The following is a 12,828-nucleotide window of genomic DNA, read 5'->3' on the forward strand; positions in this document are numbered from 1 at the left end:
TTTTATTATTTGTAATTGGCCCAAGGCCTGATTTGCACCTATTTAAAGGTTGCCAAAGTTTAATGAAAATCAACCCACCATGGATTGAAGAGTAAAATTATTTGTGTGGGTTCACCGTTTTCCAAACAGTGGCCGAGAAAATGTAGAGTTTATAAATAAGTCTTAAATATGTTTTATTAAAATCTACGTGAGTTTACAAAGTATTGTGTAGTTTAGTTGGTGTGCAAGTCTTGAGAAGAACATAAAGTTCTATATTATTTTGTTGATATAAGTGTAACACTTGTTATCATTTGATGGTTAAATTTGTGATGTGTTATATTCTAGTGTGATGTGTTGGCTTGTTGCTAAAAATATTTATTTAGGATTGAATGTAAGAGAGTCGGATCTTAGAGAGAGGTTCAAGTGAAACAATTGTTTGATTTTATTTATATTTTCTTAAGGGCAAGAATGTCCATTTTGTAATTGAGGAGTGAAAGTTATAAATAAGAGTGTGGAAAATAAAGAAAAGTACTTTAAATAATATAAGTTGAAAATTAGAAAAAAAAAAGGGTAAGAGGTTATTTTTAAAACTACTTGTGAGATATCATAGGAAGCACTACCTAGGTGGTTTCTTTTAATTATAATATGATTTATTTAAAATAAAAATAAAAATGAGGTTTATAAAAGAAGGAAAAAAGATTACGTTAAGGAGGGAGAGAAAGAGAACAGAGAGCATCGTAAGTCAAAAACTTTCTTTCAAGAAGGGAAATGTTTTCTTTTAAAAGATATAACAGAAGTGTGAAGACTATTATTGATTGATGCTCTGTAATTGGCTAAGGTATGGGAAGTTTATCTTAAATAATTATTTATTTGTTTGATGGATAATAATTTTGAATGTTTTGAAGGTGTGATTGTTTGAAGAGTTATGAGATTATGTAATCTTTCTACCATGAAAAATGTTTCATTGATTTTCGTTTACGTGCATTCATGATTTAATTTGGGCAAATAAATATTTGAATGATAGTTTAAAGAGAAATGAATACTGAAATAAAAGAATGGATTAGGGTTGATAGTTTCATTTGAATTATAATTAATAATTTATAAGAAATTGGATTTTCTTTTTTTTAATTAAGAAATTAAGAGCAATGAGGACTTCCCTTTTTAATGACAATTAGAATTACATTAAGAATCAGATTTTTCTTCTAATTATAATTGGGAATTTATATAGTTAGACTTTCAATTTTGTAATTAATTGGATACTAATTAAATTCTTTCTCCACTCAGATTTTTCCCTACCTTTAATGGAATTCCTATTGTTGGTTCTAATTTGACAATAGACCTAAGAATCCTAAAAGAAGAAGAATCCTTTCCCCATCTTGGTTCCTCTCGACAGACCCAGTGCTGGGGTGTCATCGTGGGTCTCGCGCAGTCTAGGGAGGGTTTCCTCCTTCTCTTCCGCCTTGTTCAAGTTTGCATTGCAAGGAGGGAGGCTCTCTTCCTCTTTTCCTCTTCTGCTTCATCTCACAAGGAGAGAGATGTTGTTCTTTGTCTGGTTTTCTGGTTCTGGTTTTGGGTTTTTGCAAGCCAAAGGAGGAGGTTTCGTTTTTCTCGTTTCTGTCTAGGTTTGTGTTTCGCAGGAGAGGAGATTCCTTTCCTCTCCTCTTTTTCTGGTCATTTTGGCAGGGAGGTTCGTTCCAGCGTCTAAGCAAAGTGAGGAGCTCGGTTCGTCGGCGTTCTCGTGGTGATCGGAATCGCGGAAGCTCCCTCTTTTGAAGCAACCTGCGACGATAGCGGAATGGGCTGCATTATTGATTCACGTTTCTGATTAGAATTTTCTGAAATTGGGAATTTTTGAGGTTTTGGAATTTGTAATTACAAATTAGGGGTTTTTGATCTTGTTCTTCTAATTTGGGAATTCTCTTTTAAGAGCTTTGTTCTTGTTTTCACAAATTGTGTAATGGTATCAAAGCCTAGCCTCTCCCAGTACGGTGTGGTTCGAGGACGAACCAGACGGAAGCTGGTGGGCATGTGACACCCGGGCACTGACGAGGGCGGAGAGTGATCGCCGGTGCAAGAGGCATGGTGCAAGGGGCACGAACAAGGAGCGGCTCCTGGCAGGCTTCTAGTGGATGGAGTACATGGACGAATCGAACATACACCGGAATGAGAGAGATCTAGAGACTGTATAGGTATGGGACTATACGGTTGAAGGATAGCTTAAAGGAATTGATTTGGCTACTCATATCAACAAATGCATTTGCTTTTCGGTAGCCTAACTCATAAGAACTTCATGGTTAAGCGTGCTTAGCCTAGAGTAATTATGGGATGGGTGACCTTCCGGGAAGTTTTCTCAGAAAGTGTGTGAGTGAGAACAAAGCACACTGAAAAGCCTTATGTTGATGTGTAGGAGCAATCAGCAATCCTTGTAAGTTGCCTACCGAGTTCATTGTAGTGCTACTACATTCCACGCTCAGTTCTTTTCGCACCACTCTCTCTCTTCCACCATTGTCATCCATTTTGAATCATTTTAAAGTGGTATTGTCACCATGAAAGTGTCACTACAACAACACTAGTTAGTAACATTTGATTTGTTTAAGTTAATTAAATAAGAATAGTGTTAACTTTTTTTTATTAAAATAAGATATTAGATTATGTAAAAGTTATTAGTTAGTGAAAAGTGGTAATATTAATTATAGGATAAGTTTAGTTATATTTATTAAGTCCTATGAAAAGTTTCAATTTCTTTAATTAAATTTGAGTTTGAAATTAATGTGTATATGCTTTATTGATATTTTTTTATAGCTTGATATTCCTATCTGTGATATGTTGACCGTACTATAATTGAGTTTAGGGGATGTTGGATCCTAAATAAATCGTAATTTTTAATTTTAGAAGTTTGTATTTTAAGTTTTTTCTTACATATTGATGATTATTTGTTTCAGAAAAAATGTTGTCATGTGGTTTTATTTAATATTTATAAAGCCAAAGACAAACTTGAAATATATAATACAAAGTCATGTTTTAATTACAAAATAATTTATTTTTTTAGTTCATCTAATATATTATAAATTATTATTAACTTTTATTTTTAAATATATTTTATCTTCCCATAATTCATTCTAAAGTATTTAATTTTGCATTGAAACTATTATAATCTTTCTTGTTAGTTTTTCATAAATTAACTTATTCAAATTTCATATGTTAATGNAATAGGCAATAAGGAAGATTTTAGTGGTCATGCATTATATATGGACTATATTNCGTGAGAATGTTGTTGATTCTTGAGAACTGGTAACTACTACTTTAAATATTCTAAAAATAGAAATGTATATTTAAGTTTCATATACACTATTATTAAAAATGTAACGGTCACAAATACCATCGAAGATATTTATCATGAATGAAAAAGATACTATGTACTAGAAATAACTATTTGTAGTGTTTAGAATATTTTGTTATTACTAAATTCTTTGAAAAAGTAATTCTTTAAGAACTTGATTAGAAAGTATATTTGTTTGATATAGAAGAAACAACAAATTACATGGTCAAGAAATTGCGTTTTTTTCGGTCAAATTCATATTTGATAAACTTTGTTATTAAAATTAACATTTCTTCATATTTTGTAAGGTCGTTCTCAAATATTCAACATGTTTTTCTTGATAATGAATACAACAACAAACTTATTTAGATAAGGTCGAAAAATATAATTCATATAGTCTATAAATATGAAGGAAGCATTTGTTAGTTGGATTAATCCAAACCTTAGAATGAAATAAGGATATAGTACTTTGAAGTATTTAGATGTGGAAATGAAATGGTAAAGGTAGCTTAAGGTGGCATAAATGGTGGTGGTGGTGGTAGGATATCCTCACGGTTTTGGTGAGAAGATGAATATGGTGTGATGTTTGGTTGTTTAAAGAGAAGTTAGGCCAACTCAATGAGAAAAGTGACTAAGGGGCCTTTAGGATTGCTCTAGTCTTGATTTAGGAAGTGTATGGCCTAAATTTGGCAGCATAACGTTACATTAATCTAAGATGAAATAGAAGGGTGGAGACACCTCTCTTTACATGCCAAAGGTGTCTCCTTCTAACCCTAAAAGCATCTTTAGAAAACCTAAAAGCAAACCTAGCCACCATGCAATGGTGTTGCCCATATATTTCTCACCAATAGGAGGGACATGTGGTTACTACTAAGTAGAAATCTTCTCCACTACTAGGATGCCATGTGATCCCATCTAAACAACAAATCCTCTTCAATTGAAGCATGATACATAACACACTTTTCACTTGATTTGGATATCTAACTTAAGGAAAATCTTATGCTACTTAAACCTTAATATAAGCCTTAAACAAACTTACACTACATTATTAAATACAATGGCCTAAAATCCTATATTATTCTTTCATCTTCCATGATGGCCTAAGTGAAACAAAACTTTGTTTTTCCTTCTAAAGATGGTCATACTTTCAGTGAAAGGACTCTTGGTTGAGTTTTCGAGCTTCCAGTAAATCTCTCCTTCATGTTATTTCAATTCCATTCGTTCTCCTCATTGATCTAAACATGTCGACTTATAAGGACTTTTTTGTTATTTTTGTTATGGAGTTAGACAACTTGTATGCTTTTGTTCTATGATCATACCCAATAAAAAGATACTTGTGCATATAAATGACACATTTTACTACTCTGCACATAATTCTTTTTGCATATTTTTATTTTTAAGCGTGATACATATCATATTAAGTATGATTTTATATTTTTTTTGTCATAACATTTTGTCACGGTAATTTAGTGTGAATATTTGATTAATTTAATTTCACATTATTAACATGTCCACTGAATCATGTTATTTAAAAAATTCAAACCAACGTGTCGTGTTATTGATTTTTTAAAGTCATTCAATCAATTAAATAATAAAGATGCATTGCTTTAACTTTTCAAAATTAAAAATTAAGTTAGAAAAAAAAAATTAAAAAACTGATCTGCATTTTTTTTAAAATACCTTTAAAATGATTAATCATATATTTTCAACAGAAAAATGATTATTTCACACATCTAAATTTTTTTATATTTATTTGATACTATTTTTAATTTTTTTTTTTTGAAAAATTATAAATTTTTTTATTTTTTAAACTATAAAATTGTATCATTATTGTTATTTTCAATAACTCCTTAATTTAAGAGTATGAAATTATACCCTAGAAGGAATCGCGAAGCAAGTAGAGACCGAGGGGCAAAAGCATATAGTAAGAATTGCAAAGGGAAGGGTATGGGTAGAGAGAAAGAACAATGGGAGTGTAAATTGACGGGACAAGAATGACAGGATGTCTGTTTAAGTAGGAATTTAGTTCAGGAAGAAGGTAGTATGAATAGTGATGGAGTAGTTTAGTTCTTGTAAGGGACAGTATGGTAACTGAGAAATAGGCAGGAGTGTAAGAGCCTTATGCGTGTGGATGGCAGGTGCAGAGACCGAGCCAGCGTCACCATCCGGCGGCAGAGAGTAGGCGATGGCATGGTTTCGTCCTGTTACAGACCCAGCATTTAATGCCACAACTCAAAACCTTCACGTCATTCCACTTTCCATCATTACTAACATTTCCCATTCCACCACCTTCTCTTCATCATTACTTTCATTCCTATAAATTCCACCTTCTTCTTCTTTTTCTTCTTCTTCTTCTCTCCCTCACATCATTCTCACCATTTCATTTCAACTGCACCATGCTTTCTCACCACACTCTCAACCCTCACGCTCAACCTTTTTATCTTCAACCCAACCAACACCAACTACTGTATTTTCCTCGTCCTATCTGTTACTACGTTCCCCCCTCCACCACCGGATTTTACGCTCCCTTTCACGCCCCAATCTCCGACCCTTCTCGTCAACGCGCCAAAACCGACACCTTTCCGAGCAAACTGTGCGCCGCCGCCACCGGAAACTGGCGCTACCACCGCAAGTTGTACAAATGGCGGGTTAGAGGAAGGAAGATTCGACCAAACGGTACGGCCGTTATGCCGTTTCCTAACACCGTCAAAGAAGCCGAGTCCTCTTCTATAACCACCGTCATGATTCGCAATGTCCCTAACCAATTCAAGTAACCGCTCTCTTCTCACTAGCCCTTTTATGGAGTGTAGTTTTGAACGAGATTTTTGTGTTGGAACTTGTTTTAGGTTTGATGACTTGATACACATACTGGATGAGCATTGTTTGCAACAGAACAAGAGCGTTGTTGATCCTGAGGAGTGGTCCAAGTTTGACTTCGTTTATCTGCCGGTGGATTATAGGTAAGGTTCTGGAACATTGTGTGTAGTTGCGGTTCGTGTGTTGCTCACGTTTGCGTGTTTTTTTTTTTTTTCCCAGGAAATATGCGATGCAGAAAAGGGTTTCGAATTTGGGATATGCCTTTGTTAACTTTACCTCTCCTAAAGCTGCGTTCAGGTTCTATGTGGAGTTTCATGGTCTCGAGTGGGAAGTTGCCCAGAACAAAAAGATATGCCAAATCAACGTGGCTCAGTATCAGGTTTTGTTGTCGTTTCAGGGAATGTCTTTTTATTTACCCTAATGGATTTGGTAGAAATTTCCGGTGTTTCTATTTGTTTCGATGTATCTTAACACTGAGGCTCATTAGTAGTATTAATGTCAGTGTTGGACATGTTGCAAATCAAGAATCCTTTTGAGTAACGGAGTGATGAGGAAGAAGACGAAGATTTTCGGGAACCCAAGTATAGATAGTACGTTTTAGTTTGTTAAGATAGATCTTTTTGTTTGATCAGTAACGTCTTTTTGTAGCGTTTGAGCTTTGAATGCTTTTTTTCTGGATTCATCGATGCCATGTTATTGAAAAAGTTGATACATAAATTTTAATTAGCTTTAAAAGCAATCACACTCGTACAAAGGTAAAATCACTCACCTTCCTCGGTCTCATCAAACGAAGTTTGCAATGCTGGAGACATTTAGGTAACTTGTTACTGTATTCTTGGGGGACAGATTAAATTTTTGTTGGAAGAGGAAAAGTAGTATAATTTTAAGAGATTATTGTTGTTTATTCTTGAAGGGTGTGTTTTAAAGGAAGACACCATGAATGTTATCGAAGAAAACGTAGGAGAATGAAACTTCCCTTGATATTTAAAGCTTAAACAAGAGAGCTGCATTAGCGGTGTTTGTTTGTTTTTTTTGGTAATGTGTTGTCCCTTCAATTGTGCAGGGCAGAGATACTCTGATGAGGATTTTCCAGACAAAGGTATTCCGGTGTGCGAGCCCAGATTTATTGCCTGTGCTATTTTCAGAAGGTCGAAACGGTTTGAATCGTGGAATCGAGGGAACTTATTTGGGAAATCATGTTTGTGGCCTGCCACCAAGAATCAAAAGAACCGGTGCTTTTGATCAGAAAGTGTGATTTGAGTCCTTTTCCGTACCTCTTTCCCCTTTCCAAGGAATCGTTAGCCTTTTTCATTTTACCTTTTTCCTAGGCTGAATCATTTCGGGTTAGTTAGGTCTAATACATATCCCACCCTTGCTTCAGCTGCTACCTGCTGAGCATTCTGGTCATGCTTGTATTTTGGGAGTTGTGGGATTTAGGTTTTTTCAGCTTACTCGTGTTTCCTTCACGGCACACGGTCTAGGTACTAGGATGTTTGGTCATATGTATTTAACCATGCATAGTATCTCTTGACTCTTGGTTTCCCTCTAGGCTTTTAGTTTCCTGTGTTTTCATTCTCCCCCTGGAAATGGTGCCCTCTTCCATGCTACAATCTGGGGTGAATTGGAAACATTGGTTTAAAGGACTGTGAATTGCCTTGTTTGCTTTTGTTGTAAATTGTTAAATAATAGTAATAGTGTCAATCCTAATCCTTCTTCAGAAGAGAAAATAACGTGATGATTGTGTTCTAATTTTTGTTTTATATGGCATATATTTATCTGACTATGATTTTAGGACATTTTTGGCATATGTTTTGAGACCGAGTTTAAATTTTGCAGCTGTTTGTTATTTTGTTATGGAACTGATGGCTTCCATTGAGTGTGCTGGTCATCTAAAATCCTCTAGCAAGCAGTTTTTTGGTTTGTTTTGGCTTTATGCGTTGCCTCATGTTATTTTTCTCCAGCAATCAATTATAGGAAAACATGTAGTTAATTAACATATGCTTTGGTAATACTTTTTGCATTTGTAGGCGGTAATAGTAATCATTTAGTTCTATTTATTTTTTCACAATTGAGGTATTCTGAGTTGAGTCTACCGTCACATGATGTTTATTTTTATGTATTATGTATACTAATGATAGCAAGGTGATGTAGTCATTAAGACATGAATAAGGGTATTACATTGAAATAATCACTAAAAAATTAAAAGTTTGTATTTATAAAAGAAAGAAAGATAATGGATAGGATTAAAAATGTTAGAAAAGAAAGAATGAAAATTGGATATCTTATTGGATAATAAGAAAGAATACATTTAATATATTTATATATGGTTAAAGTAATAATAAAATAGAATATAAATATAAAAATATAATATAAATGTATGAATATAAATAAACAGATATAAACCGAAATAAATTAAATATAATATTTCCTTAAGTTAGGGTGTATATATATATATATATATATATATATATATATATATATATATATATATATATATTAAACCATTTAGTTGTCTCTATTTTTGGGAGGTTTTCTCATTTTGATCTCTTTTTTATTCGAATTCTCAATTGAGTCTCTATAAGTGTTAATTTCAATCAATTAAGTTCCTGTTGTTAAATTTAGTTAACGAGATTAATTTTTTTGCACAGCTGAGAGGATGACCTGTTAATTTTTATAAACGTGGTCTATTTAGAGTTGAAATGTGGCATAAATTGAGTCTCATAAGTGCTAATTTCAATCAATTTCAACTCTAATTCATGCCATATTTCAACTCTAAATAGGTCACGTTTACAGAAATTAAGAGGTCATCCTTCCAGCTGTGCAAAAAAGTTAACTCCCTTAACTAAATTTAACGGCAGGGGCTTAATTGATTGAAATTAGCACTTATAGGGACTCAATTAGGGATTCTAATAAGACGGGGATCAAAATGGGAAAACCTTCCAAAAATAGGGACAACTAAATGGTTTAAACCATATATATATATAATGTTCAACTTTGATAACAAAGATTGAAACTGTGTTGGATGTAAAGTTTCAGTATGAATGTCTACAAGTTGGGCTGAAGTAGAAATGAGCAGGAGTTTAATTACAGCAGCTTGAACTCTATGTCTTACGACATGATAATCAATTTCAATATGTTTTATCCTCTTATACATGGTTGAATTATGTGCAATTTGTATGACAGATTGATTATTACAAAACAGAGGAATTGGTTGTGGTAGAGGTTGTTTCAAATCATGGAACAACTACAGAAGCAATTAAATTTCACAACCTCAAATTGGACAAAAAGTTCACAACTCGAATCTTCGAAAACTACTCTAGATTCTTCAAAAATCAACCATGTTAGCAAAATGATGAAGATGAAGTTTTGATGATGTCCAAATCAAGTCAAGATATATCAAAATTCATGAAGATCTTTTGAAGACTTATTTTTGTTATAAAAAGCTTTTGTAATAATTGTAGTTTATTGTTTAGGACTTAGATTTTCATTGGTTTTGATTCCATGTACTTTCATACATTGTAATTAGTGTTAAGAGCATTGTTTTAATCGATTAAAACTAGTATTAATCGATTAAAACGAGTAAAAGCTGAAAACTCAACTTTTGCTGTTTTAATAGATTAAAATTCATTTTAATCTATTAGCTAATGGATTAAAATTCATTTTAATCGATTAAAAGTGACCTTTGGAGTTTTCTACTTTTGAAAACTAGCCGTTATACTCATTTTAATCGATTAACACTAATATTAATCGATTAAATGCGTTAAATAGCCAGTTTCGAAGAATGGAAGAGTTTTTGCTTGAGTCTATAAATAGGCTCTCTTTATCCATCAACAACAATTGTTCCTTTGTGCTTAAACACTCAAAAATCTTTGAGAAGTGTGTGCTCTTGCTCAACTAAGGAAACTCTTGTCTGTGGTGTTGGTACATTGCTACTACGGTGACAGAGGAATAGTTGGTTCATCCTTGGTGCGTATGAGGAGGTGTTTGGAAAATGATCATCCTTCGTGAAGTATTAGGAGGAGGTGGTTCATCCTTTGTGAAGATTCAAAGGAGTTGCAGTTTCATCTCTTGTGGTATCAAGAGAGGTGGTTTCTAAACTTTTACAAATTATTTCTTTGTGAATGTAGTTTGTAATTGTTTTGTGCTTAGTGAACTGTTTATCTTGATTTGAGATAAGCGACTAGACGTAGGATTGGTAAGATCCGAACCAGTATAAAAATCATCTGTGCAATTTCTCTCAACCTTATTCTTTTATTTATATTTATTATTTGCGTAGTAAGATAAATTGAGTAGAAATTAAAAGACACACGTTTGAATTAAAAACCCTCTTGGTTTGTTATTCCACGCTAACAATCCGCTGCAGCAGTTCTGACAAATCCAAGGCTACAAGTGATTAAAGCATCCAATTGTTTCTCATTGAAAACCATGGAAAGCAAAATCAAAACATAAAACATAACGATGCGAGAGTAACAGAGGGAGTAGTCATAGAAGGAGAAGAAATTGTAGAAAGCCAAGAACGAAAGGTAGAAGATGAGGATCTTGGCAGTAAGAGAATTGGTTACGGAAGAACGTGATCAAGAACTATTTTTTTTTCTAATACCATGTTAGAAAAGAAAGAATGAAAAATGTGTATCGTATTCAATAATAAGGAGAGAATCTGATTGATATATATAGTTGTTTAAAGCAATATAAAAACAGAATATAAATATAAAAACAAAATAAAAATATAAGAACATAAATGCACAAATATGAATGGAAAATAAATTAAATCCAATAAAAAATGAGTAAAGGATAGAGATAAATTTATGTGGAAGAATCAAATATCATTTCTTGTAAAGAATGAGATATTTAGCACTTATTATACTTATAAAAAGACTTGTACCTTAAAGGATATGGAGTGTGCGTTGTGTGAGAGTGTAGTTTTGAATGAGATTTTTGTGTTGGAACTTGTTTTAGGTTTGATGACTTGATACACATACTGGATGAGCATTGTTTGCGACAGAACAAGAGCGTTGTTGATCCCGAGGAGTAGTCTAAGTTTGTCTTCGTTTATCTGTCAGTGGATTATAGGTAAGGTTATGCAACATTGTGTGTAGTTGTAGTTCGTGTGTTGCTCACGTTTGTGTGATTATTTTTTTCCAAGAAAAATGTGCGATGCAAAAAAGGGTTTCGAATTTGGGATATGCCTTTATTAACTTTACCTCTCCTAAAGTTGCGTTCAGGTTCTACGTCGAGTTTCATGGTCTCGAATGGGATGTTGTCCAAAAGAAAAAGATATGCAAAATCATAGTGGTTCAATATTGTTGAGATTGTTGACAACACAATTTCCATATCACTCTAGTTTTTGATGATGACAACACATTGCTTAATAACACGCATATGTTGTTGCTAAATTACATGTTCTTATGTTGATTGATTGTTATATNTGTTGAACATGTTTATGTACTGTGTTACATGTTCCTATGTCGATTGATTGATATATCTATGGAACATGTTTATGTGCTTTATGTGCTATTTGCAATGCATCATTACATATGTTTTCCTGCACATGTTTTAAAACTGAAAACCATAAGCACTTTCATGAACTTATCACTATGTGTCAAAGCTATAGTGCAGTCGACTCCATTATTAATAGATTCGACTATGCTAAAATCTTTGTACAAATTTTGAGAATTAGTGCTTTGTGAAATTTTGAGAAGAAAAGAATTTCAAAATGTTTTGCATGTTGAAGTTGGCTATGTGCACCACACATTCGACTGCGTTTGTTGTTTTCTTTGAAATTTTGTTATGCTCTTGCATTCTAACGGCTATATTTTCAAAAGTTAGCTGAGCTTTGATGACTTAGTCAACTATATTAAATGTGTTTTGTTTTTGGTTGACTGTATGCTATCAATTTGACTGATATGTTATAACTGTTATAATCCAGTCGACTGAATTAATAGCATATTCGACTAAGAGACTATCTGATTAACAGAAATCTATAAATAGGTTGAACACGAATCTGTTCAGAGACTTTGGATGATCTAAAAATTTCATTTCTGTTTCAAATTGAATTCTTTGTTTTGAGAGCTCCAAGAATTCTCCAAGAAGACGGTGATGATCTTTCTTGAAAGAGATTCAAAGGGAGACTGACTGGCACACATTGATTGATCATAATCTGCATAGAGAAGGTGCTTCTGGTTTGATCACATTCAGGCTTGGCATCGTTGAAGACTGCTGCATATTTTCTGGCTTGGCATCCGTGAAGTCTGTTGTACTGGACCTATTGATTATAGAGGATAGTTCACTTTGAGGATTGTTCAAAATGGTGGTTGGCGGATTGTAGAAGAGGGGACATCTTGCTGCAAGTCTTGCTGTTTCTGTTGCCTATAGTTTGGTTAAGGGTTAGAGAGGAAATTTATATTTTTGACGTGGAGGTCTTCTATAAATTCCTTGTTGTAAAAACCACAACCATTATAGTGCATTTGCTTCCTAGGTTGGAAGGACCTTGGATGTAGGCATTTTTGGCCGAACCAGAATAAAAACCCGTGTTTGATTTTCTCTATCCCTGCACTTTTACTTTACAGTCAACTTTACATTTAATGCAGTCAACTACGTTTTTCCGCTGCATACGAATTTTCATTACTTGCATTTCAAGAAAGTTTGAAAAGTTTCATACTTTGATTTCAAGATTGCGAAAAGAATTTGTTTTTGATAAAACACCACTTTACCCC

At 33.4% G+C, this 12,828-nt stretch overlaps 1 protein-coding gene across 1 annotated transcript; it reads left to right on the forward strand.

Annotated features, from left to right (window-relative positions):
• Positions 1-5,253: 5,253 nt before the first annotated feature.
• LOC106763631 (protein terminal ear1 homolog) lies at positions 5,254-6,536 on the forward strand. The gene is made up of 3 exons (XM_022782213.1): positions 5,254-6,068; positions 6,145-6,258; positions 6,335-6,536. The coding sequence occupies exons 1-3, from the start codon at positions 5,521-5,523 to the stop codon at positions 6,534-6,536; spliced, it is 864 nt and encodes a 287-aa protein (XP_022637934.1). The 5' UTR covers positions 5,254-5,520.
• Positions 6,537-12,828: the final 6,292 nt, after the last annotated feature.

Source organism: Vigna radiata, chromosome 6 (genome assembly GCF_000741045.1).
Source record: "Vigna radiata var. radiata cultivar VC1973A chromosome 6, Vradiata_ver6, whole genome shotgun sequence".
In the NCBI taxonomy this organism is placed as follows: Eukaryota; Viridiplantae; Streptophyta; class Magnoliopsida; order Fabales; family Fabaceae; genus Vigna; species Vigna radiata.